General features: G+C 59.5%; 1 protein-coding gene across 2 annotated transcripts in view; it reads right to left on the reverse strand.

Moving 5' to 3' along the window:
* Window positions 1-25,510, reverse strand: part of SCUBE1 (signal peptide, CUB domain and EGF like domain containing 1) — a 126,863-nt gene that overhangs the window by 68,589 nt on the left and 32,764 nt on the right. For both annotated transcript variants that reach the window (XM_018048877.1, XM_018048876.1), the window contains exon 4: window positions 9,987-10,121. In XM_018048877.1, coding sequence (XP_017904366.1) covers window positions 9,987-10,121 — 135 coding nt within the window. The remainder of the gene's footprint in view (window positions 1-9,986; window positions 10,122-25,510) is intronic.

Here is a 25,510-nt window from a genome sequence, read left to right on the forward strand (position 1 = left end):
GAGGGTGGGGGGCTGGGGAGGAGCCGTGCTGTGAAGGCGGGGAAGGCGAGGAAGGTGCGGGAGAGCAGCCTCGAGGACACACTGCAGGGAGAGGAGCCACAGGCAGGGCCCGAGTGGGCAGGGACGTGGCCAGGGGGTCACGCTGCTGTCAGAAGGCGGAGGGCTCGGGGGACCCGGGAACCAGCCAATGCACTAACTCACGGGAGAGTGGAGCGTGCCTGCAGGAAGAGGGCGGGGGGGTCCTAGGGCCACAAGGGGCTCCAGGCAGCGGGCCACCCCTGATCCCAGCCCTCCGTCCATTTTCTCACTCAGCATGGGTGCTCTTAGGAGTTGGAAAGACGTGGGTTCGGATCCTGACTGTGCTAATCACTCACTAGGGGACAAATCGCTTCTCAGTCTCCGTTCCTCTCGGCAGGATGGGAGAACACAGCCGCACGGCGCCAGACCGTTCCGGGGTCTGATGACCCATGCCACCGTCTGGGCACAGTGCTTGGCACCCAGTGGTACCAGTGACAGCTGACAGTTTTACTCACTTCTGGTCCAGGCAGTCCACTAGGGAACAGAGTGTACTCATAGCATCTCATTTTGGTCCTCATAAAAATTTCTATAATGAACACTGACGTTTGTCCCATTTTATAGACAAGAGAAGTGAGGCCACGGGACTCATAGCAGAGAAGGGAACCCGGGCCAGGGCCAGCTACCCCTGCACTGTCCACACGAGGAGGCCGATGCCACGAGGCACTGGGGTCCCTGCAGGGCGGCCTGGCCGGGGCTGGCGGGAGGCCAGGCCAGGAGAAGGGCGTGAAGCTGGGCTCACCAGCCAAAGGAGTTGTTTATGGGGTGGGAGGCTCGTAAAAAATAATGGGCTGAATTTATTGTCCCCGCCTCAAGGGCCGTTCTGGACTGCAAAGGGCCAGGACAGGCCTTCTCCGGCAGCACCGTAAATTTTCCTGCTAAATGCGAGAGCTGTCTGGTCTCCCGCCCACCTGGTCTGCAGGCGGGGTGAGGAGGTGCGGGGGTGGGAAATGAGGAGAAGCCCCCCAGGAGCAGCCAGGGGCGCAGCCCTGAGGCTGAAGGTGAGGATTCTCCGGAGAGGCCACTGTTGCCCTCATTTAAAAGAGAAAGTTCCCAGCCACACACACTTACGGGAACCCAGCACCCACGGCTGATGACAGAGAGCCCTGGAACAGGGCTGGGGATGTCCCCAACCCTGCAGGGGCCACGGTGGGGCCCCAGGTCAAGGCCTGGCCCAGACCTCAAGATGCGGGAATCACATCCCAGGAAGCGGTGGGCACCGGCCAGCCAGGCACACTGATGGGACCCTGAGCTAACGTCTGGTGGGGGTGGCTTGGGAGGGACGGTGAGCCTCTGCCCACAGACATTTGAGTCTGGAGAACCCACCTGCCAATGCAGGAGACATGGGTTCGATCCCTGGGTCCGGAAGATCTCCCAGAGAAGGAAACGGCAACCCACTCCAGTATTCTTGCCTGGAGAATCCCACGGACTCGGGAGCCTGGCGGGCTGCAGTCCATGGGGTCGCAGAATCAGACACGACTGAGCGACTAAACAACCACAACAACGGGTTGGAGCAGGAGAAAAACTAACGTTGGCGTCAGAAATCTGGCCCCCGTCCGAGTGCTGCTTCGAGGCGTGGGCGCCGCTGGGGTTCCCTGCTGTGCTGGGGTGACGGTGCTCGCCCGAAGCTCCTCCAGGGGCGGCTGCAAGCCTCACAGTGAGCCGGTGTGAAAGCACCGAGAGAGCAGACGGTGGGGACAGGCTGGCGAGGACCCCTGCTGCTGAGGCGGGTGACACCTCCTGCTCCCCAGGAGCAGCCGGACAGCAAAGTCCGGAGGAGGGTCAAGGACCAGCTGAGGCGGGTGGGGGAAGGGCCCCGGACGAGGGCTGGGCCGGACGGAAGGGGCAGCTGCCTCCGGTGAGAGCCACCAGTCCTCTGCCCTGACCCAACCCCAGGGACTGGGGCCCGAAAACTCCCCGGGGGCCTCTGTGGAGGAGCCCCCATCCCCTCCCCATCCTGGGGGGGTGCAGACGTTGGGCAGTGGGTTCAGGGCCCGAGGGCAAGGCTTCGGGCTGCGGCTGACCTGGGCGGCTGTGGGTTTAGGGCCCCTGTGTGACTCCAGGGTCTGAGCGCGGCTGGGTGGGGAGCGCTTTCCTCTAAGTGCCGCGGGGGAGCCCAGCCCCCTTCCCTGGCCTGGCCACGAGGTGGCTGAAGGGCGGAACCGCCGGCTGGTCGGTCGGTCGCCGTCCCCACACCCCTGATCTCTGCTGGGAGATAAGACACTCCAGAGGCCCTGCTCCTGTTCCAGCCAGGCTCCTGAGCTTGTCCTCATACCTGCCACCCTGGCCACCTCTTCAGGCCCCAGGCTGAGCGGGCCAGAGAGCCTGGGGGCTTGTGAGTGCAAGCTGCCCGGGGTGCCTGAGGTCAGGACAGTGAGCTGGAGGCTGAGCAGGACCGGGCTTGCAGTCTCTTGAAAAGTAGAGACTGGCTGGTCCTGCTTTGGGCCACAGGCTCCCCTCCGGGGCTCCTGGTTCCAGAAAGAACAAAGCCCCATGTGATCCAGAGCCAACCTCCCCTGAACCACTGCACCGACGTGATGCGGGGACCAGGCCTCTCTGCAGACAGGCCTGCTTGCCCTGCCTCTCACCCTCCCCTCTGCCCCTCCTGTCCACTCACACTGCCCCCTTATGAGTTCCGGACCCTGATGGCCGCCAGTGCCGCCTCCCAGGAAAGGGCTTCATCTCCCTGCCCACCCACGGCGGGCAGTGATCTTTCCGCAATGTGAATCATACCCCCACTCCTGGAGCAGACAGGGCCCCTGTCACGCTCACAGCAAAGTTCAAGCTGCTGCCAAACACGGCCTCCTGATCCTCTCTCTCACTTCCTGAAGCTCTGGGTCTGGTTTCAGGCTCCAGGATGCAAACCCTCTCCAATGGGCAAGAAAGGCTGTGGGCACGCTGACTCTTCTGGCCCCCAGAGCAAAGCTGGAAGCTTAGACGGCAGGGACCCCCTGGCCAGAGGCAAGAGGCCAGGCTGGCCTGAGTGAAGGGCCCAGAGAGGGGACAGCTGGGCAAACACAGGCTGAAAAGATGGGAAGGGTGCGGGGGTGGCTAGAGCAGCAGCAGACGCAGAGTTCCAAAACAATGCGGTGAGGAAAGTCTCAGGCACAGGGCAGGGCTCACATCCGAGTCCCCTGTTCCTCCGGCGAGGCTGCAGGCTTACAGGAATTACCTGAGGTCAGGACAACCCTGGCAACCAGCCTGCCAGGCACTGCCACAGAGTTATCTCCTCAGTTAGACGGCGTTAGGGGGTGACAGTGCCTGAGGGGCCCTCCTTGCTCCAGACAGCATCCCAGAACTCAGGCCGGGAAAGCAGAAAGACTGCACCTCTGTCTGGGGTTTCTGCCAGGACCCACGTGGCCCTGGGTGCACTATCTGCCTCTGTCATTTGCTATCTGCACATGGGAGTAATCGTACCCCCACTCCAGGGGTTAAACGAGGTAATATTAGGGTGACCATATGTCTTATTTCTCCTGGGACAGTCTCAGCAGCCTCGGCCTACTAACACCGGCTTCCTGGCGTCCCTGCAGCTCTCCAGTGATGTAAGAGGTGACCGCGGGGGGAAGCTGGGCGAAGGGTATATGGGATCTCACTTTACTATCTCTCCATGTCCTTAGACTCTATAATGATTTCAAAATCAAAGATTTAAAAAAAAACCCCATTGTTTCGTCTCTAGTTACAGACTTACAGATACAACGAACAGGTCCTAAAAATATTTCACGCAGGGTCTAATACACCAAAAGATAAACTCTAGAGCCGTCCTCACGATCACCCAGAGCACGCCTGCAGGCGCGGACACAGGTGGAAGCGGCTCCCGGCTCCCGGGAGCACACAGCCGTCACAGAGCCCAAGGCCCTTCCGGATGAGCTGGGGGGCCCTCAGGCTCCCGCGAGAGTACATGCGGATCCCTGGGTACCGGGTACACAGAAACACCCCTCTACGGCCGGGGGTGTGGAACGGTGGACAACAGCTAGATGAGAAGAGCTACTTCCAGCCCCGAGGCCGGGCCCTTCAGCACGGGGCCAGAATTCTGGTCCTCAGAGGAGAGGCTGTCTGGGTCACCAAGCTCATAACAAAAGCTGTGACTTGTAGGGAAGAGAGGCTGGGCCAACTTAGGCTGCTCCTCTGAGGAGAGCAGGGAAGTGGGCAGGCCATCTCTGGACACCTCCACTGCCAAGGGTTTTCTGAACTCCTGGGGCTTAAAGAGGCACCCTTGGTACCTGGGACGCTCACACCTGTGGAGCTGCAGGTGGCGTCAGCAAGGGGGCATCTCTGCTTCTCCAGGCCCCTCCGCACCTGGCCAGCTGCACAGAGGGCTGCGAGCCTCACGGGAACCCTCCGCACGGCCTGCCCAGGCTCAGAGGCCAGCCCGCCCGAGCGCGGGGCCTTCCGTGCCGCCGGCTGCATCTGTGGGCAAGTTTCCCACCTGCTCTGTGCCTCGGTTGCTTTGTCAGTGAGGGTGCAGGAAGGCCCCAGGAAACATAGCTCTCACCATCACCGTTTCTACTGAGTGCAGAAGAAGCCAAGCTTCCTTTCTCCTGGCTCCCACCTCTGGTTTTGGCTGGAGCCAGCGTCACCCACGATGCCAAAAGACCCTGATGCTGGGAGAGACTAAAAGCGGGAGGAGAAGGGGACGACAGAGGATGAGAGGGTTGGATGGCATCACCGACTCAATGGACATGAGTTTGGGTAAACTCCGGGAGTTGGTGATGGACAGGGAGGCCTGGCGTGCTGCAGTCCATGGGGTCGCAAAGAGTCGGACACGACTGAGTGACTGAACTGGACTGAACTGAATGTCACCCTCGAGGCCAGATCTTGAGCTTTGTGAAAACGCGGCCCTGAGTGCCACCAGGAATGCCGGTGGTGGGCGGGCAGTGCAGTTTCCTAGCCATATTTATACGTGCGTTGAAACAGGCTCAAAAGGACATTAAATGCCATCAGGTAAACCCATGAAGTCCCTGCTGGGAGAATGCCAGCCTGACGTCTGCTCTGCGTGGGCCTCAGCTTTGCAGGGACACGGCTGCCCAGCTGTCCTGTGGCCAGTTCCTGGGCATCAGACAAGGGAAAGGAAGCAGCCCGTTAGGACTTCGGGGTGTGGTCAACAGTGCGACGGCCTGGCAGAGCCTCTGGGTGCCTACCCCTCGACCCAGGGGCCACAGTGTCCACTAGCAAGTACTAACCAGGACCCTAGTGGCACAACCGAGCATGTGGAGAGCCCGGGCCCAGGGAGCCGCCACCCTCCGACCTCCCTCGGTCCTTTGCCACAGGCCCCCGTCAGCGCAGGGCACGCAGGCAGTGGGGAGAACACTGCCCTCGGCAGCCAGCAGTGACGGGGGTGGGAGACAGCCAGCCCCAAGCACAGAGGGCCAGCTCGGGACAGGCTGTGCAGTGAGCGGGCACTCTCGCCAGGGCTGAGGGGGGCACCAGGCAGTAGACGGGGTGGGTGGGCATGCTGGGCCTGGGGGCGGGGGGACGGAGGAGCAGGAGCAGACAGGGGCCTGAGGTCCTCTTCATGTCTTGGTTCCCAACTGCCTGTGCCCAGCGCAGCCTGGCACAGTGCCCATACCTCCATGGGGAGGACGGGGCTGGGCACTCCTGGAGGGCAGGGGCCGGTCTAACCTCTGCAGCCCTCAGTGGGTCATGTGGCAGGCGAGCCAGTGCAGAGAGGTCCCTGACGACGAGGCCTGACTCCTGACCGCCTCTCCACACTCAGTGGAAGCTCGGGCTTCAGCCAGCAGCCAGCACGCATCTGCAGAGCGCTGCTCACTGTGCACCCAGGCCCTGACTCTGCTGCTGGCTCTGGACTCCAGCCCAGCGAGGGGCAGGCCCTGTCCTCACTGGGCCTGTTTCCTCGTCTGTGATAAGTAACAATAAGAAGAGCCCACATTTGCTGGAATTTTTTTATGACCTCTTTTTAACCCTATGAAGTAGGTTCTATGCCCATCCCCACTTCACAGACCCGGCGCAGAGAGATTAAGTGACTTGCTCAAGGTCACACAGGTGACAGGGTGGGGAAGCTGGGATTCCAGTCCCAGGCTGCGGGGCCCCAGAGGCTGGGCTCCTGATTACGAAGACTCCAGGGCCCTCAGGGCTGGGCGTTGGCACGGACAGCCCCTTAAACCCCCTGCCAACCTGTCCTGCTTCCTACGACTGTGGGAACAATGTTGTAGGGGGCTTCCTCTCCCTCGGGCGCCTTTCATGACCAGCACAGATCAGACCGCTGTGGGCGTTCTGCTGAGGCTTCAGAGCACGGCCGTGCCACATAGCTTGCGGTGCAGGGGAGGGGCACACGTAGCTCGTATCTCAAACCCACCTCCGTTGGCAACAGCAGTGGCCCAGGATCAGTGCCGGTGCGGGAGCGGTGCTTCACCAGGCTGGCCAGGAGACCCTTCCTACTGCATTCTCCACTGTTCAGACAACACTAGAGCCCCTAGGAGCCCCAGATCCCTCCCTCCAGAGGGTTTTTTCTCAGCACATTATTATAAGGTAACTCCTAGCACCCTTAGACTAGGAGACCCAACCAGTTCATCCTAACAGAAATTAGTCCTGAATATTCATTGGAAGGACTGATGCTGAAGCTGAAACTCCAATACTTTGGCCACCTGATGCAAAGAACTGACTCATTGGAAAAGACTCTGATGCTGGGAAAGATTGAAGGCAGGAGGAGAAGGGGACGACAGAGGATGAGATGGTTGGATGGCATCACCGACTCGATGGACATGAGTTTGAGTAAACTCCGGGAGTTGGTGATGGACAGGGAGGCCTGGCGTGCTGCAGTCCAAGGGGTCTCAAAGAGACACGCCTGAGTGACTGAACTGAACTGAACTGAGGAGCCTCATTTAGCACCAAATCCCCTTGCTAGATGGAAAGCTTCACAGAGGCCATGCCTGCTTTTCTTCACGCTGGGACCCCAGGGACCAGAGGCACCGGCACACGACCAGCGGAGCCAGCGAGCTGCCACCACGCAGCTCTCCAGGCCTTTTGGAGCTCCTTCTCCTCCCGAAATCAGTGCTGCTCAGACTGAAAGGAAGAATTCTTTACTGGAAGGAAAGGGAAGAGTTCATCCAGGAGTCAACACCTTCTTGGAGCACAGATACAACGTAAGTTTAAAAAAAAAAAAGAGCAAGCACAGGAGAGGGAGAGTGCGAACACGCTGGTTGCTTGGCTCATCTACTCAGGGGCCAGGAAGCCCCCCGGACCCCTCTCCCTGGTGCACCCTGGCTGTGGGGTGACAGATGGGCTATGGCGTGCTGGGCTGGAGGCTGAATGGGAGGTGAGCGTGGGCTGTGCTGGTGCCCCAACCAGCTCCCGCAGGTGCTGACCAGACGGACTGGCCACGGACCTCAGCGGCTCTGCGTTCCCTCTCACCAAGAGCACAGCCTGTGTCCCCAGATCAGGCATGAGTTCTAAAGGCTTGAAGAAGCTGCCTCCGTGAGTTGCCACCCCTAGGGCAGGCACTGAACTTGACCCCTTCAAAGCATGTCCCCTAACCGAGCTCTCACTGGCCCAGGAGGGATTACTGGTCCCAATTTACAGACAAGGAAACCCAGAGAAGCAGGAGTAACTGCAGAGGCCACGTGACCCGTGGAGATGGAGAAAGACTGAGAACCTGATCCCCCACGCCCAGCCCGGCCAGATCCACACGCCTCGGGTCAGGGTTTGCGCTGGCACCCGGGAGGCAGGGTCGCTCGGAAGGGCTGAGCCTTGTGTCTTGGCCGGGGGCCTGGAATGACCCTGGCTGACCCTGCTCATGCGCCTAGTCTCCTGTAATGAAACCCAGCTCAGGGGAGGCTCCTTCAGGGCGTCAGGAAGAGTCAGGTGACTTGAGGACTCTTGGTTTGGGAAACAGCGGCCATTGAGGTACAGAACAAGCTGGGTCTCAGCACCCTGGACGTGCTCTGACTCTGAGCTCTAACAGTCATCACCGATGTCAACACACAGTCAGGACGGACACCCGTCATGGCAACCGGCAGGCTCGGGAGGGAGCAGCTTGTCTGGTCAGCCCCTGCATGAAACCCAAACTCCGGCTCATGTTTCACCAGCCTCATGGCGTCTGGCCGCTGCCAAGCTCCCCTCTTCCTGGGCAATCTGTGCCCACCATCCCACCCTTCACTCTGTGTTTCCCGAGAGTCTGGTCCACCCGTCTCAGGACCTTTACACATGCCTGCCCCAGGGCCTTTACACACGCCCACCCCAGGGCCCTCACACACGCCGGCCCCAGGCCTTTACACACGCCTGCCTAGCCCTCCCTGGCGCCTCCCACAGCCACTCTCCCTCCTCGCCCGACGTCAGCTCACAGGCAGCTTCCTCCAAGAGGCCTGCGGCGCCTGCCTGTTTCTCCACCTGATTTCTCTACTTACAGCTTCATCTCGTCACAGCGAGTGACACGGGCTGGAATCCTGACTGCCAGGTCCCTAGGGTACAACTTCAGGCAGGTCCCCTGAGCTGACTGGGTGTAAGCTCCCCCGCCATGCCAGGCTCCTGTGAGGGCCCAGAGCAGAGTAAGCTCGTGACCCCACAGCAGCCGCTGTCGCGGCCCACCACAACACCGAGTCCCGCCCCTGGCTGGCGTCAGGGCCTACCAGGTGACACCCCTGGCACACCAGTGCTCACCGGCTGCGCCAGGACCTGGGCAGAGCAGACACAGCCCGGCTGAGGAGGGGCCACCCGCCCTGTAAACCCCGCTCCCTGATGAAAGCAGGCCTCACCGCCCCCTGCCACGGACGCTCACTCTTCCTCATAAATCTGCTTTCCATGAAACTCGATTTGGGGTCGGGGTCCTCACTTTGGGCAGCTTCACCCCACCCCCACAGCTGGGAGGTCTTCCACGTGGACGTCGGGCCCATGCGCCCGAAGCAGGCACCCCGGGAACGGCAGAGCGGGCTTCACCGCCGGCTGGCCCGACCCGGAGAGCAGCACCTGCCCTTTGGACTCCCTGCCTTTCAGTGTGGACCTCTCACTGGCCCCCCGCTGGTGCCGTAGACTGGAGGCGAGGCCCATACAGGATTTCCCGCCAGCACCTCCTCCGTGTCTCGGGTCCGTGCTGGGGTAGGGGCTGAGGCTGGGGCCAGGGGGCTGCTACCTGCTCCTCCTTTGGCGTCTACTCCCTTGACTGCTCAGAGCAGCCAGGCTGCAGGAGTGCACGGCCTGCCTTGAGATGGCTGGATCTTGCCATTATTTTAAGGAAGACGCGCCTCCACGGCTTCCAAGATGCTGTTCCCTCTGCCTGGAAGCCCCTCTCCTCTGAGCATCTGGGTCCTGGCTTCTAACCAGCTGTCCCACTTCACAGCCCTGCTGCTTTGGGCTCCAAGTGGCCATCACCGCCCTGCACCTTCAGGGCTTAGCTGGGGCTGTCTCCAGGCTCCCCAGGCACTCCAGTTGGCTGGAGTCTTCCCTGTCCCTCTGTACTGCCCCCCAGGCCAGCCCCCCCTATCCCACCTGGTCTACAGAGGGCAGCTGGCTCCTGGCCACAAGGACCCCCTATTGACTGGTGACCCAGTGAACATGCAAGAGATCAAGAAACCAGCAGCCCGGCCTGGTCAGACCTCGAGCCCCTACTGCGGGAAGGGAACGAGAGAGAACGGCCAACCTCACCCTGCCCACCGCCAGCCCCCAGCCCAGAATGGATAAAGTGGCTTCTCTGGCGGCATCTGCCCATCTGTGGCCCCAAGTCCCTGCCACACAAAAGCACCAGGGACACCAGCAGCCCTGCCGCAGGAGCGGAGGGAGGGAGGGAGCCGCGAGGAAACCCTGCAGGCCCAACACCAGAGGCACAAAACGGCCCTCCCAGCCGCCCCCAGAGCTCCCTGCCCTGACCCCGAGGCCCCGGGATGCAGGCGCGGAGAGGCGGTTCCCAGGGGCCCCGGCTCCGCGGGGCGGGGGCGCGCCGGGTGGGCTCCGGCAGGGCTCACCGTTGGAGCGGTGGATGCAGGTGTGCTGGTTGTCGCTGAGGAAGAAGCCGCCGTGGCACCGGCACTCGTAGCTGCCCATGGCGTTGACGCAGATCTGCTGGCAGCCTCCGTTGTTGTCCTGACACTCGTCCACATCTGCGGCAAGAGAAGGGGGGAGAGAGGTCATACCTGGGGCTGCAAGGGAGGCGCGGTCGGCGAGAAGGCCGTGGAGGCCATCAGCTCCCCCCGCTGCAGAGCGCGGCTACAGAAGCACCCCGCGGCGATCCCCCACCACAGCGCTGCGTGGAGCTACCCCCCGTGGGAGACAGTTACAGTGGCCCTGGCTTCCCCGTGCGCCCAGCACTACTCAGAGCTCCTTGCCTGCTGTAACTCCTTTAATTCTCACAGGGACCCTGCACAGCACAGGTACTGGCCTATGTTACAGACGAGGAAACTGAGGGAGCGAGGCCGAGTGACTTGTCCCAGGTCACACAGCGGCAGGATCCACACCTGGCTCTCGGTAACGGCACCTGGCCCTCCCTCTCTCTGAAGACCTGCAACCCGCACCGTCTCCCCCTGTCGTGAAGGGCCTGGCCAAGCAGACCCCACGGTCCCCTTTCTTCAGTCACACCTCAGATTTACAACCAGCAGCACAGAGCTTGGCGCGAGGGAGAGGCTGGAGGCCAGGGCAGCCTGCTTTCTGCCTCGCAAATTGATTTCAAAACCCCAGAGAAGGGGAGGGTTTTAAAAGGCCCTGACCTCTGGCTGCCAAGACTGCCGCGGAAGGCTGCCAAGCGGTCTTTCCCACTCTCTGGGAGAGACAGAGCTCAGGGCCGACACTCATTTTTGACCAGAGGCTGCTGGCACAAAGGGAGCTAGTGGCTGAAAAGAGTCTTTATGGAGCTCTGGTCTTGAACAGGACAGCATGTTTCAATTACCGGAGTCATAACCCCCTACACTGTCAGTTTGTTTAATGAAAGAAGGGCTTCTTAAACCTTAATGTGCCATGTCTGTATTGTCATTTTAATAGGCAAATCTATGAAACCACAAAGGCAACGTGAGCTACTGGCTGCTTCGAGCCAAGCCCACAACCCCTAATACACAGGCCTGTGCATGCACGCGCGTGTGCACGCGCGCGCGCGCAAACACACACACACACACACACACTCACTTTGGCACTGAACTTTTTAAACAGTTCTTTTCAACACAGCCATCTTTCAGAACTGGAACCAAAAGGATGTGAACAGGTAAAGCGTCAGGCAGACTGACCTGCCCTGAACCGGGGAGGACACAGCACTGGCACTCTGTCAGCTGGGTCCTGCTTAGGCTCGGGGACAGCAGACCACTTCACCACCCACGAGACCACGCGGCAGCCTTTGAGGCCGACGGCGAGGCAGGTCATTACTCTCCCGTGAGCTCAAATGTCGGCCGCGTGGTTGCCAGGAGGGAGGCAGGGCTCTGAACTCGAAAAGCCACCAACAGTTACAGCTGAAACGGTAGAAGTGGCTCTTGCTGAGAGGAGGCTGAGAGGGGGCCCCGGGGGAAGCTGGGAGGGGTGGAGAGGGATTTTTCTGAAGCCCTTTCTCCACTCAACACATCTTACTGACGGCTCCCTGAAGGCCCAGCGTCAGGGTCACCTTGGCTGGGGCGCCTCCCTTCCGCCCCCCAGCAGTCTGCCCCCGCCCGCACTAGACCGTGAACAGCTCTGGGCCCTGTTCCTCCTCCTAATGACAACACAAAGCTAACCTCCCCCGAGTGGTCATCAAGTGTTATGCACTTGATCCTTGCTGCAACCATGAGCAATAGGTTGTGTTACTGACTCCCTTTTACAGATGAGGACGCTGAGGCGAAGAGAGCTGAAGTAGTTTGGACAAAGTCACACAGCTGCCTGGAGCAAAGGCAGGACTCGGACCTGCTGTCCAGCTCCTGAGCATGTGCCTTGGGGCCCGCTGTGAAGCCAGTCACGCCAGCAAGCATGTTCAGATTCAGGAGATGAAGAACCCCAGCTGCTCTTCAAGTGAACGCAAGCTGGGTGTCACCTTGAACTTGTCCATAAACCCCCCAGCTACCAACGCAAAGACGAACCAGCCTGCAGGAGTAACTAAGCAGAGTCCCAGCCTGCCGAGGCTGCCCTGAACCGTCTCAGTTAACACCCGCCAGGGGCTCCGCCGTCTGCAGTCCGGCGCACACATAACGGTGATGTCTGAATCCTGGGAGCTGCTCCTGGGACTCAGGCCAGACCTCCTTCAAGTCACATTCTTCGAGGTTCTTGAAGAGTCTTTGCTCTGTACCTCAGCTTCCCCAGCCCTAGAAAAGGTTCAACTGGTAAAACAGACAGCTCTCAAACACAGAATTCATGGTGTGGAGACACTATGCTCACCCCATCATCAGTTAACTCCCTGGGGCCGCCCACTGGGCCTGGCCCAGCTCCTCGCTGCACTGGAAGCTGGGAACCCAAGGTGCTGATGTCACACAGCTACAGAGCTGCAGCGGGCTGGCAGGGTGGCTGGACCTTGGGACGGGGCTGTTTACACTAGCAGGGAACAATGACTCTCCAACACTGATGAATAATTTGAAACAAATGTGAAGCCATGTAAACATTTCTTTTCCCCACTCCCAAATGATAAAGCCCCAAGATTAAGCAGGAGGGAAGAGGGGACTAGCCCCTTGGCACTCTTTCTCCACCGTGGCCCTAGCACAGGCCTCCCCCAACTTGGGCAAGTAGCCACAGCCTCAGAATCCCTTTGGGGAATCTGAGGCCATTATCAGCTTCTCTAGCGAGTGGATTAAGGGTCTTAGGCCCACCTCATACCCCTCACACCCCTGTGTCTGCATACCTACAGATGCGACCCACAGTGAGGTCTGCATAGTGACCAACGAGGGTGGCTGGTCCTTGAGATGCCTGCCCACTGGCCTAGGACGGACTGGGGTCCCCTGGAGACCCTGATCAGGCCCGCCAGAGCACTATGGGAAATATTAGCTCCGGGGCCCTCCTGAGGGGGCCGAGCCCACTACGCACTGCTCCTTGGCTCCCAAGGACATGGCATATTCCGTTGTAAGAGGGGCCCCATGGCAAGGAGAGCACCCACACCTGGGAGTCGGACAACCTGAGTTCTGTCCCCGGCCTGTGGGCCGTGTGATGTGGCGAGATCTCGCCCACAGGAGGAACTCAGGCTGCGTCCTCCAGGAAGCCCTTCTGGAGTGCCTGAGACACGCGCAGTCCTCTTCCTGCTCTCCAGGCGGCTCCATGCACGGAGGGGCCCCTCTGTGGGAGCCCCCGCCCCCTACATGTTGACTGCAAGGCGCCGGGAGCCTTTTTATCATAAATGATAGCCCTCATGGCTAGCCAGGTCCCAGCTGGGAGGCCCAGGCACTATCTTAACATATCCGCCCAATAAATCCATACAGGGAGCGTTATTCTCAGCACGCTGATTCTCAGACGAGAAGTTGAGAGGGGAAGAGACTTGCCCAGTGCTACAAACCAGGCAGAAAGAGGACAGGAAGCCCTGTGGGTCTGGATCCAAAGCTCTTCCTTACTCTCCCGTGACTCAGCCTCTCTGAGTGAGGACGCTTCTCGCCCAGTCATGGCGGCGACAGTCAGGTCCCTGGGTGTTTAGGCTACAGTCCTCCCCTGACCCGACATGCTCATGCCTCCAAACCCCAGGGCAGAAGCCCCCTCCTCCCCGAAGTCTTCCTAGTCCTGGGCAGAATCTGCCGGCCCCTGGCCCCCAGCCAAGCTGATTTATTTCCAACTGCCTCCCTTGGGCTTGGCCGTCCTGTCTCTGCTCTGGGCTGAAGACAGTCCTGAGTCTCCTGCAGGTCCTTGCCCCCAGCAGAGGGTTGGGCTGGCTGGGTGCTCAGGAGTGAGCAGACACGCTGAGGGGCACATGTGTGCCTGCATACTGCAGTGATGGGGAGCTCTGCCATAGGTCAGTCCCCCGGAGCAGGGCGCTGTCCGGATTCCTTCTGGGCTGGCCGCGGGGCTCATTTGGGGCTCTCCACAGGCGGCCCGCCTCTTCAGCCCCCCAAATCCCCGTTCTCCGAACTCCCCGTCAATCACACGTGCCTTCACGTGCACATGTGTACCTCTTCCCAGGACACCCTCGCCCTCTTTGTCCAGACAGAAGCCCTCGCCTTTGAAATCCACCGGAAACACTTTTCCTGCAAACACTGCACCCCTGCTGCGTGCCCCACTCCCCGTGAGCTGCCAGGGCCCCAGAATGAATGCCCTGGGTCAAGCCCCTGCTCACCGGGCCGCCGGTGTGTGAGACCTGAGCGTGGAGGCAGAGGCTCCGTGGAGGAGGTGACGGGAGCAGAGGTGGGGTGGTCTGTGACTGAGGCTGGAAGACGAGGAGAGGAGGTGTGGAAGGTGCAGGGCACGGGTGGGGAGGGCCTGGGACCACTTGGGCGAGAGAGGATTCCGGAAGCGCCCATGGGCTGCACAGCCCTCCTCGAGAAGATTCCACCAGGGCTCTCACTAGCCCAGCCCTGCCTGGGTCCTCCTGGCCCCTATTTCCACCAGTCCTGCTGGCAGAGGGGACAGTCCCCGGGGAAGACTGACAAGCCAGAGTGCCACCAACCAACCACCAAGGCCTCGGGTGGAGGCTGGGCCTGTGTGCGTGAGGTGAAGGCCCGGAGCAAGCCTGCTTCCCGCCCACGACCCGTGATCCCCGAGCGGGCTCCCAGGGGGATGGGGGCGCGCTGTGCCTCTGAACTCTGCTGGCAGCCCGTGGTCCTTCATCATTATTTATGACCATGGCTGAATGTTCCCAGAAGGCAGGGAGCTCCTCGGCACAGGGCCTTGGCTCCAAAGCAGAGAGGAGGCCCCGTGGGCTCTGGGGCAGACGCTAGGAGGCTCCTCTTGGGAAACCCTTTTAATTGGCAACAGAAGATCTAAACGGCAGAGTGAAGAAAGGACCCTGAAGGCTCCAGCGCTGTGAAGGTCTGGCACAGAGCTCATCGTGGGCTGCCTGGACCAGCCAGGTCTCCCTCTGGAAGGCACCAGCCTGCAGGAACTCACCCCCGCCCTCCCGACGAGAATGTGCTCCCTCCTGTAACACACACACATCTTCAGTTGAGCCTCTAGGACTGCTGGAGTGCTCCATCTTCTGGGGCAGGGTTGGGGTGGCAGGCCAGGGTGCTGGGAAGGGAGAGTCCCTGCCCTGAGGGCCTCGGCTGGCGCGGCTGGGAGAAGACACCCTCTGAAACAGATGGCCCCAGTGTAGTCTGGGGTAAAAGACATATACAGCCTGCATGCCTTGAGGGCTGCTCCCCAGCCGGAGGCCCTCAGCCTGGTGTGCATTGAGGATGGAAGGTGGGAGGGAGGGAGGGGGACTAGGGCACCAAGGAGGCCAAGCAGGGGTCAGGCTCCAGCTCTGCCTGCCCTGACCCAGCCAGCCCGGCCCAAGAAACCCCTGCCTCCGTGCACCCCACACTCAGCAGTCCCTGAGGCTGGTGGCTCTCCTCATCGCCCTGCCGTCTGTCCCGCCTCCCATCCCGGGGCACAGCCTCACCTTGGGTCTCCGCCTCCCCCTACAGAAGATTCCACCAGGGCTCCACAAACCCAGCCCCAGATGGCCTGGCCTCTCTAGCCTCCTCCTCCTCAATCCCAGTGGCGTCAGTGAGGACTCTGGTGAGAACAGCACATAGCACCCCAAGCACCAAAGTGAAGTGCAGTCGCTTACTCGTGTCCGACTCTTTGTGACCCCATGGACTGTAACCTACCCGAGGAATTTTCCAGGCAAGAGTACTGGAGTGGGTTGCCATTTCCTTCTCCAGGGGATCTTCCCGACCCAGGGACTGAACCCGGGTCTCTCGCGTTGCAGGCAGACACTTTACTGTCTGAGCCACCAGGGAAGCCAAGCACCAAAGATGGAGTCCAAACAAGGTCTCTGGGGTCAGGTGCCCCCGCCCGCCTCTGCATTGCCCTGCATGAGCACAGCTTTGGGTGCTGCGGTCAGGAGAGACCAACCCTAGCTGTGACTTCTCCCCATTTCTGTTCAGTGTGCTCACCACTCACGTGGAAAAGGCCGCCCGCACCCCCACCAGTGGCTGATGGGCCCACTCCACCAGCCTGCGTGCGGTGATGGACGTGGCTGTTTTCCAGCAGGAAGGCTTCAGAGCTGACACCAAGGGGCTGCAGGTCGACGTGCTTCTGAAAGGACTGCAGGCGGGGCTGTGGTTTGCCCATGAGGTCTGCTTTCTGGCCCAAGGTGCTGGTGTTTGTTTTTATTAATAGTTGACTGTTTGTCCTACTTTGGACCAAGAATCCAGGTTTGCAGTTATTTATAACGAGAAATTACTTCTGGATCCAGCTTTGGTTGCTTTGTGTTTCCCATGAACGCTTCACAATTTGAAACAGAGACTCTGTGTTCTGCCTGAACCCCACCCATGTTCTGCCGGCTGCCAAGAGCCTACTGTGTGTCCGGCGCTGTGCCCGGCTCCGGCATCCCAGCTCCCAACAAGGGTCCGGGAACCGAGGCAGCGGCATTGGCCCGTCTCAGAAACCAAACTCAGCCTCCAACCCTGAGAACTCCCTCTTGGTCCCAGAGGACCGAGGCCCCAGCCCTCCTCCGGCTCCTTTCAGAAGGGAGGCTTAGGCAGAAAAGGCCTCTTGGCTATCGAGCGGCTCTTGCAAAATTGCATTTGATGAGTTAAGTGTAAATAAATGAGAACCAGATGGATTAGATTTCGGGTAAAATACACACGAGTCTTAGAGCAGCTTTGGGGCCTGGATTCTGCCAGATCCAGGATACTCCCCGAGCTGTCAGAAGTGCTGGCATAGTAGGCAGGAGGTGTGACTGGAGTCTCCTGGGACCCATCTACCTCCTGGTCTGGGGCATCAGCTGGGGCCCTCTCTGGGGCTCCTGGCTTTCCCAGCAGGTTGGTTGTGTGCAGAAGACACAGGGTCTCCCGTTGTAGCCCTGTTCTGACACCGAGCCCCTCGGGCTAGGCCGGAGTCCAAGCTCAGCACTGGGTGATGACTGGTGGGGTCAGCTTTGCAGAGCAGCACGCTCACACCCAGACCCGAGGAGCCAGCCAGGGTGGGACAGAGCTCTGCTGAGGCTGCTGGCCCACAGGGTCTGGTCACTGCCTCCCTCAGCTGGGCCCCTCTTGTCCGCAATCTCCCAGTGATGGCTGAGCAGCACAGAACATCTAAGGAGTTTGCTGCCTAACTCCAACTGCTGACTGCTCCAGCTTACAATCACGGGTCTTATCAACACGTAGTCTATAAACATGTGTCTCCCTGAGACTACTACCTATGGGTCCTGGTTCCTGCCCTGCAAGTCATGGCCTCTGGGGTATTAGATTCAGCAAGGTCTCGCGATGTGCCCTTGGCACCGTGCTTAACCATTTGGGGCCCTGGTTTCCTTCTCTAAAAGTCGGAGATAATAGTACTTGAGGCTGTGTGGAGGAATTAAGAAAATAATGGTGGTGAAACCCCTAGCACAGGGCTTCCCCGGTGGCCCAGTGGTTAGGAATCTGCCTGCCAGCGCAGGGGACTCATTCGGGACTTCGATCCCTGGTCGGGGAAGAGTCCACACACCTCGAGGCAACCAAGTCTGTGTGCCACAACTACGGAAGCCTGTGCACCTCGAGCCTGGGCTCGGAGACAAGAGACGCCACTGCAGTGAGCAGCCTGGGCGCCGCGACGACAACGAGCCCCCACTCGTCTCAACTAGAGACAGCCTGGGAGCGGCAGTGAAGATGCAGCCCAGCCAAGAATTAAAGACAAACATACACGGGCACTCAGCACAGTGCCAGCACACGCAGGGCACCGATCCGCCTTCACTACGGCTGCACAAAGCCGGCGCGAGCGCTGCAGGGCGTCACAAGAGCGGACGCCCTCTGGGGGACGGCAGAGTGCCTCCTGAGCTGGGAAACTGACCACACGCCTCATCCAAAGGGAGCACTCAGTCTTGCCTCGGCCTCCTGTTCTCCGAGCAGAGCGGCCTCAGCTTCCGGAATTGCTCCCTCCTGATACAGCTTCTGGCCTGCTCACCACCTGGGCCACCCTTCTCAGGGGACCACGACTACCAGCTGCTTAACGGTGCAGAGACGGCTACTCGAATCCTTGGCCCGCTTCTGAATTGAGGCTTAAACTTTTATTTATTTATTTTGGACTGCGCTGGGTGGTCACTGCTGCGTGGCTCTTCCTCTAGTCGTGGTAAGTGGGGGTTATCTCTGGCTGCAGTGCGTGGTCATCTCATTGAGGGGCCTTCCCTTGCTGCAGAACATGGGCTCAAGCGCACGGGGGCTTCAGGACTTGCAGTTCCCGGGCTCTAGCGCTCAGGCTCAGTAGTTGTGGTGCACGGGCTTTGTTGCTTCGCGACGTGTGGGATCTTCCCGGAGCAGGGATCAAATCCCTATCCCCTGCACTGACAGTGACCTTTTTTTTACCACCAAGGCACCAGGGAAGCCCCCCGGCCCACTTTTAAACTGGGCTGTCTTTTTACTGTTGAGTCGCAAGAGTTCTTATATATCCTAGATATATAGTAGACCCTTGTCAGATACATGGTTGGCAAACACTTTCTCCAACTCCGTAGACAGTCCCTCCTTTAGAGTAGGCCCTGGGAGGTGAGTGCACCTGTGGGGGCCATGTCCAGAAACCTGGGCTCCTCTTGGGCTCCATTACTAGGAGCTGTCAGCCTGTCCCATGGCTTTTCCAGCCAGCTACTGGCTAACACTGCCCAAACCTCTAGGGCTGTCTGCTCCACCACCCTCCAGACTCAGAGATCAGCACGTGCAATCAGTTGGACTTGAATGTCCAACAGGCAGGACAAACCTAACAAGCCTAACATGGCCCACAGTGAGCTATCTCCACGTCCACAACGAAAGCAGAAAAGAACAAAGCAAAGCCCAGGCCCCTCCCCAGCCTTCTGAATCTCAGCAAACGGCAGCACCACCCACAGCTGCTTCAGCCAGGACACCTGGGAGTCGCCGGCGCCTCCAGGCACTGGCGTCTGCTCTGCGTTTGCTTCTCCGTCTCCTCGGAGAACGCAGAGCCCTTGGGAACAGGGACATCTTGAGTGTGGCTGTGTCCTGGGGTTTTAAACAGCGCGTGCTTGTGGACCGAGTACGGGCTGAGAACTGGCTAGGGCAGGCAGCTCTGGCCTGGAGGCCCTGGCTGTGGGCCTGCCCCATCAGGGATGGGCCGAGTGGCCCTGGAGGGGCTGCCCCGGGCGGCAGCACTGGATCAGGGACAGGACTGAGTGCTGGCCGGTGGGTTTGCAGGAGAGCAGAGTGAGAGCTGGCTGGAGAAGACCTAGGTTCGCTTATCTGCCTGGCACAGCCTTGCCCAGCAGTTAACCCCACTGTGTGGGTGAGCACTGCCCCGCCTGTGGGCAGCTCGTGGGGAGATGAGGATAGAGAGAAGTAGATACCCTCAAACACTGCCAGCCTGTGGGCTCTGGTGCACAGCGAATGAACAGAGCCACTTGGGACGTTTGGTAAGCTGGGGAAGCCCAAAGTATCTTCCTGCTTTTGAGTGCCTTCACTCGCGTGAGGACCAAAGTCTTCAGCTGAAGAAAACCCATTCCGAGTAGTGCTTGGGGAAGCGGGTGGCGGGGGTAGGGGCTTGAAGACAGTGGGCTGTGCCCTTGAATGACACTTCACTGGCCTTGGTCTATGCCAACTGCAGCCAGACCAGCTCTTCCTTTAATCTCTCCAGCAAGGGCATGAGAGAAAGCTGCAGGAGACGGAAGGGAACTCCCGTTCCATGCACCTCTGCTCCGTGTCAGCACTCCTATTACAGTGTCCCAGCTGGCCTCGGCCCGGGGCAGGAGCGGAGTGTTATAACAGGAGCTGCAAGCAGTGAGTGCGGTCTGCCCTCGGTCACCGACGTGTGGGTGACGGGCCCGGGACGGGAACTGGATGCCTTCGTCCCCCGCCCTCAGGCCTCTGACAGGGCAGCTGTGAACGTGATCCTGGACGGACATCTGTGGGAGGCACTGGAGCTTTGAACAATCTATTTTGATGGGGATGAGAATGGAGGACTGGCAAGAGGGAAGGGAGAAAAATCAACTAGGAACAAACCCTGGAACCAAAGCAAGATGCTCTAAGAAAAGAAGGGGAAATGCTTTTGACAGGATTCTTAATGAATATCCTCAGAAATAAAGCAGGCCCAGCTGGCTGTGATTACCCCTGCGGGCTTGCATGGGGGGCAGGGGGAGCCCCACTGCCTTGGGAAAGACTCCACAGAGTCAAGGTGAGCCCAGGAGCTCCCAGGACTGCCCCGGTGCACACGGGCCTTCTGGTCAGTCCATCACACCTGACTCTGGCCAGGTCAAATGCCTTGCTCCCAGCGTAAATTTCCCACCGTTGCTACTGCCTGGAATCCCGAACCTTCAAGCATCAAACATTCCCAGTTAAACTCAATGTTTTCTTCCAACTTCCAGAACTGCAGAGTTAAGATCTGGGCCTTATCAGGCTGCTGCGGGTGCTTCCCAGTGGCCCGTTTCCTTCCTTCTTCCCAACAGCGCCCTCCCCCAGTTGGCCCTGGGACTTCTCTGTGAGTGGGGGCTCCCACCCCAGCCTGTGATGACTTCTTCACCGGGCTGGCAGTGAGCTGGTCACTTCCTTCCTGCACTCAGCAGTCCCTCATTGCCAGGCCCTGGGTGGGTCATGCAGACACAGTGGGACTGAGGAATGAGTCTGTGCCAGGAGAGTTGATACACTCAAGAAAGTAGCGGGCAGAGGTAGAGAGCTGACATGGGCACCAGGGAGCTTCGTGGAAAAGGCAGCACTGAGCCTGGCTGAAGCATCACAAGGACCACCGTGTCCCCCAAGGCTGCCCCTCTCCCTTTCCAGGCCAGGCTGTGGCATGACCTTTTCATAGCATAACTGCCCTCAAGAGCTTAGCATGGGTCCCGATCACTTGTCCAATAAAACCTTCATTACTCAAGAATGTGAATGTATAAGGAATTTTGAAAAACAGTGGGGGGGAAAAAGATCAACAAATTTATACTCTAGCCACAACTCCTATCACGAGCATCTATTTTATTTTTTCATGTGCTGAGTTTCAGCTAGTGGTAACGAATCACTCTTTCGCCCTCTCGCCCTTGAGAGCATGCCCCTTTGGCCCTGCTTCGCTGAGAGCTGAGTCGGCGCCTTGGTCAGGCTGGGGCTCAGTCCTGGCTGCCCTTCTCACCTGCCGCTGTCCAGGCTGCACGGAGCCCCTGCCCTTGCCTCAGCGTGCTGTCTCTCTTCCACTCCCTTAGTGAGCTCCCCTGGGAGGGACGCATCTGGGCAGCTGTGAGGGACTTCTCTGCAGGTGAATTCCCAGAGGCGGGATTCTGGCGCAAACCTTCGCATCCTGCCTGCTGGACCCCTGTTACTCTGTACCCAGTTCCCTGGCTTCCCACCCGGGAGCACGCCTGCAAGACCCGCCATTCCACCTGAAGTCATCTTTCTAACGCCCCGTCTCCCCCAGAGCTGTGATGGCACATGTGTTTGTGTTTGTTCATTCATTCAACAGGCAGGGAACAGGCAGTGAGCAGGTCAAGGCCTGCCCCCAGGGAGCTGCCCGACCAGGGTGGGAGAAGGGGTGAGACCAGGTAAGACCTGGGATTGGGAGGCCAAACTGTGGAGCCTCTGTCTAACTGCACAAGGACCGGCTCAGGGAGAGCTGTGTTTAGGGACGGGATGCCTGCCGTGCGTGTCTGTGTGTGTGTGAGTGTGTGTGTGCGTGTGCACGAGGCTGGAGCAGTAGGTAAGGCCCTGGTGGTTATTGAAGGAGGGGGTGAGGAGCCAGGCTGGCATCTGAGGTGCCCGAGGTGCAGACGGAGGAAGTCCCCCGCCAGGCCTGCGTCTGCCGGCCTGGGTCTCCAAGTCGCAGGCTCGGGGAGCAACGGTGTGTGCCTCTGCTGACAGGCCGCCATTTGGCACGCCTCTGCCTGCTCCTCTCCCTGAGTCCACACTCCTTCCTGGCTGAGCCTCTTTAGCTCCAGGCTTTGCACCTGCCCCTGCCTCCTCCCCTCGCCCCATCCCTGTCCCCACTTGGCAGGGGGAGATGGGCCCCCTCCCTGCCAGTGCTTCGGGCCCGTGTTACTGACACCAAGGACACCGAGCTGTGAGTATTACTGCACAGAGCCCAGAGCTCCCCGAGGGTGGGACTTGCATCTAACTCATCTCCGGATCTCCTGACTGGCAGGTGCGGGTACTCAGGGGGCAGCTGCCGACCAGAGGTTACAAACCATTTCTCCCAACCAGATGGCCACCCTAGCAGCAGCTCTCAGTCAGGCCCCCCACATCCTGGACTCAGATTCCAGCCCCACATCTTGGCTACGTGATTACACATCGACAGCGACAAACGTTCCGATAGAATCCGGGGCTGGAAGCAGCATACAAACATCAACTCATGATCCCAACCATATATGGCCAGTTCTACACACAGATGACCTCAGACAAGAGCACTAGGGCATGAAAGCTGTTGGTCTGTTGGGGTGGCAAGCTAAGGGGGGAATTATCTTCTGTCTTGTCTATTGATTTCTTTGAGTGGTTCTGTATAATTATTACGCGTGTGGAAGATGGGTAAGTAAACAGACCTTTTCAACTCTGCTTGAGGAGCACTGTGCCTCTGGTTGGTCCACGGGCGGGGTGGGGACCGATCACGCTGTCAGGAAGGCCAGGGAAGAGGTGCCCAAGGATGAACCGGAGTGCTCAGGACAGCCAAGAGGGGGCGTCCTCCAAGGCGGGAGGAAGCACAGAGGGTGGGGACAGGCTTCACATTTGTAGGGTGAGAAGGCAGGCTGGAGTGGCCGGCAGAGCCCGGAGCACAAGGAGCCAACTGCCAGGTTGGAGACCCCAGACTCGTCCAATGGGAAGAAGGGCCCCAGGAGGATCCCACTCCACCGAGGTTCCTCCTAATGACCCCACTGGCATGTGACCCCTTAGCGGCCAGCACATGAGCCAGGGAGGGGCAAGGGGCCATGGGATACTCTCCCACCACTAAGGTATCACCTGAGGGGTTGCTAGAGACCCCAGACCAAGCGTCTGGGTGGCTGCCAGGGCCACCTGCTTCCCACAGACAAGGAGTGCCAGCTGGGCACCAGCCCTCTCTGCCAGCTAGTCTATTTCCAGCTGCATGTGGCTGGGGTGAGGCAGGTGCCAGGGAAGGGTGCGGGGGCAGGTGAGGCACGGAGCTGGCGAAAGGCCACGATAAACGGTCTGTTGGTGCTGGGAAAGGATGGTTGCTGCAGCACGCGTCTAGACGCAGCCTGGCCCGGCCCACGTCCAGGGTGGCCCCCATCACCACCCGGGCACGGACTGCTCCAGAGTAAGCAAGTTCATTGGCAGAGGAAGAGCTGGGTCGCAGACTCTGGGACTCCCTTACTTGCTGATAACTCCCATTTTTAGGCACACAGTTCAGTTCTGGTCTGGGGTATGTTTTGGTGGTAAAGTATTTTTAAAGAGCGTTCACAGGACACTTATTTTTTGTTTACTTCTCTGAATTCCGACCAAGACCTTGGCACATGGACCGCAAACAAGGAAGACAAAGGGACGTGTCTGCTTGCCTGTCCCGTCCTCGGCAACTGGCTGTTTTTCTTGGCTGTTCATGGGCTTGGCCTTCTCTACCCTGGGACAGAGCAGGACCTCTTCCCCAGGTCACCACACTGAGTCCTATTCAAAGCTGGCACAGGGCGGCCGACAACAGATTTCAACTATGTCCTACCAACAGGAAGAGCCGCCCTGTATTGTGCTGTGGTCTCTGACCTGAAGGTGCCACCCAAGGGAGAGCAAAAAGGAGAGGCCGAGGGGCCTCCTGACGCCACAATGCCCACCTCGCTCCATGCCTACAGCCCCCTTCCAGGAACACTGTCACCCCTCTTTTCAGGATAAGAAGAGTGAGCCTGAAGAGCTGGCTGCAAACCCCCGCTGGGAAGGGAGCTGGGGGCCAAGGGTGATGCGTCTGTTCCCAGGTCCTTGCTCTCTGCTCCTCTAGGGCAGAGACCGTAAGGAGCTGGGCCTGGAGACAGGACGGAACAGGGGAGCTCCACGCTCAGCTGGCTGCAGGGGCCTCACTCACGTGGGCTGCTAGGAGACACCCCTGCCCTCTCACAGTTCTCGGAAGTTTCGAGAGCCCTGAGCCCTGCTCCTGGGCCAGGCTTGCGGCACCACTGGCAGACCATGCTCTCCCGGGCAGTCAGCATCAAAACTTCTGCCTCCTTCCCCGGCCACCCACCCACCCCTCCATCACACAGATGAGTCTGCGCGGGGCCTGGGAACATGGAGCTAAGGCACTTTGGAGCCTGGCCCTCCAGGACCTCCTGAGGCAGGAGAGACCCACCCCTGGGGGCCAGGGACAAGCCTAGGAGCTCAGTGCTGAGGCAGAGGGCAGCCTGGGAGGCTACAGGCACCCAGGGGAACGGTGTGCAACTCAGGGGAAGCTTTCCAGAGGGGCTGATGCCCGAGCTGACGTGTGACAAGTGGGGGTCACGAAGAATTAATGAAGAGCACGGGGAAGGGTGATCCGGGCAGAAGGAACAGTAGGTGTAGGGTACTCCAGAGCAGGAAAGGGGGGTGCATTTAGGAAAACGGAAGTTATTTGACATCTGGACATTAGAGCTCTGAGAAACAAGGAGAGAGAGGTAGATGGGGACTGCATATGGAAGGGACGAGGAGCTTGGCCACCATCCCTGGAGACACTCTATGCCACCAAGACATCCAATCACGAGCTGTCGGAGGGAGAAGGACTCTGACACGGCAGCCAGGCCGAGGGGTTCCAAACAGGGCCCTGTGGGGGTTGGGCTCCCCAGAGAACGGGGCTCTCATCCCTGCCAGTCTTGCCTCCCATTTCAGCCAAAGCCGTGTGACCACTGTAGGATTCTGCTGGAAATAAAGGGTTCTGCTGCTGGACACAAAACCCCACAGAATCTGAAAACCATTGGTTGAATCCCACTCCTTACCTCACATGTGATGGGGAAACTGAGGCACAGAGAGGGAGGGAGTTTCCTGAGGTCCCCCTGCAAGTCCATGACCCAGGGAGCTTGATTCCTGGCCCACTGCTATGCCCCCTGGAATTTGCCTGGCTCCCTTCTATAAGAAGCACCCGAGGCTCTGCCCAGCCTTCCCCCCAGTCCCCAGTCCTGAGCTGGCTGCAGGCCTGAGGCTGGAGAAGGCCACTCCACCCCCAAAACACACCTGGGTCTCCATCACTCCACCTCCCTGCCCGCTGCAGGAGCTCCCTGGTTCTGTAATGATTTGGGAAAAGAAGGAAGCCCATTTATAAAGGTGCACACTGAGTCCAGTGTGTTTCCTTTTCTCAGGCCAAAGAATTTCCATCAGATTAACAGTTGTAAAAAGCTGGGAAGGGAAGTGAGTCTGCATCCAGCTTGTCCTCTGACAGTGACTCCCTCCAACCAAGTGTGTTCAGACCACGTGAATGTGGGCCAAGAACAGGGACCAGCGGGGAGGGAGGGCAGAAATAAGACAGGAAGAAACCTCCACAGTTTACCTTGAAAAATATTGCTGTTTATGGAGTAAGTATTTGACTAAAACTGTTTAGTTTCACATTAAAATGGTCAGCATTCTTTTTCCCAGCAAGA

Source organism: Capra hircus, chromosome 5 (genome assembly GCF_001704415.2).
Source record: "Capra hircus breed San Clemente chromosome 5, ASM170441v1, whole genome shotgun sequence".
Taxonomy (NCBI): domain Eukaryota; kingdom Metazoa; phylum Chordata; class Mammalia; order Artiodactyla; family Bovidae; genus Capra; species Capra hircus.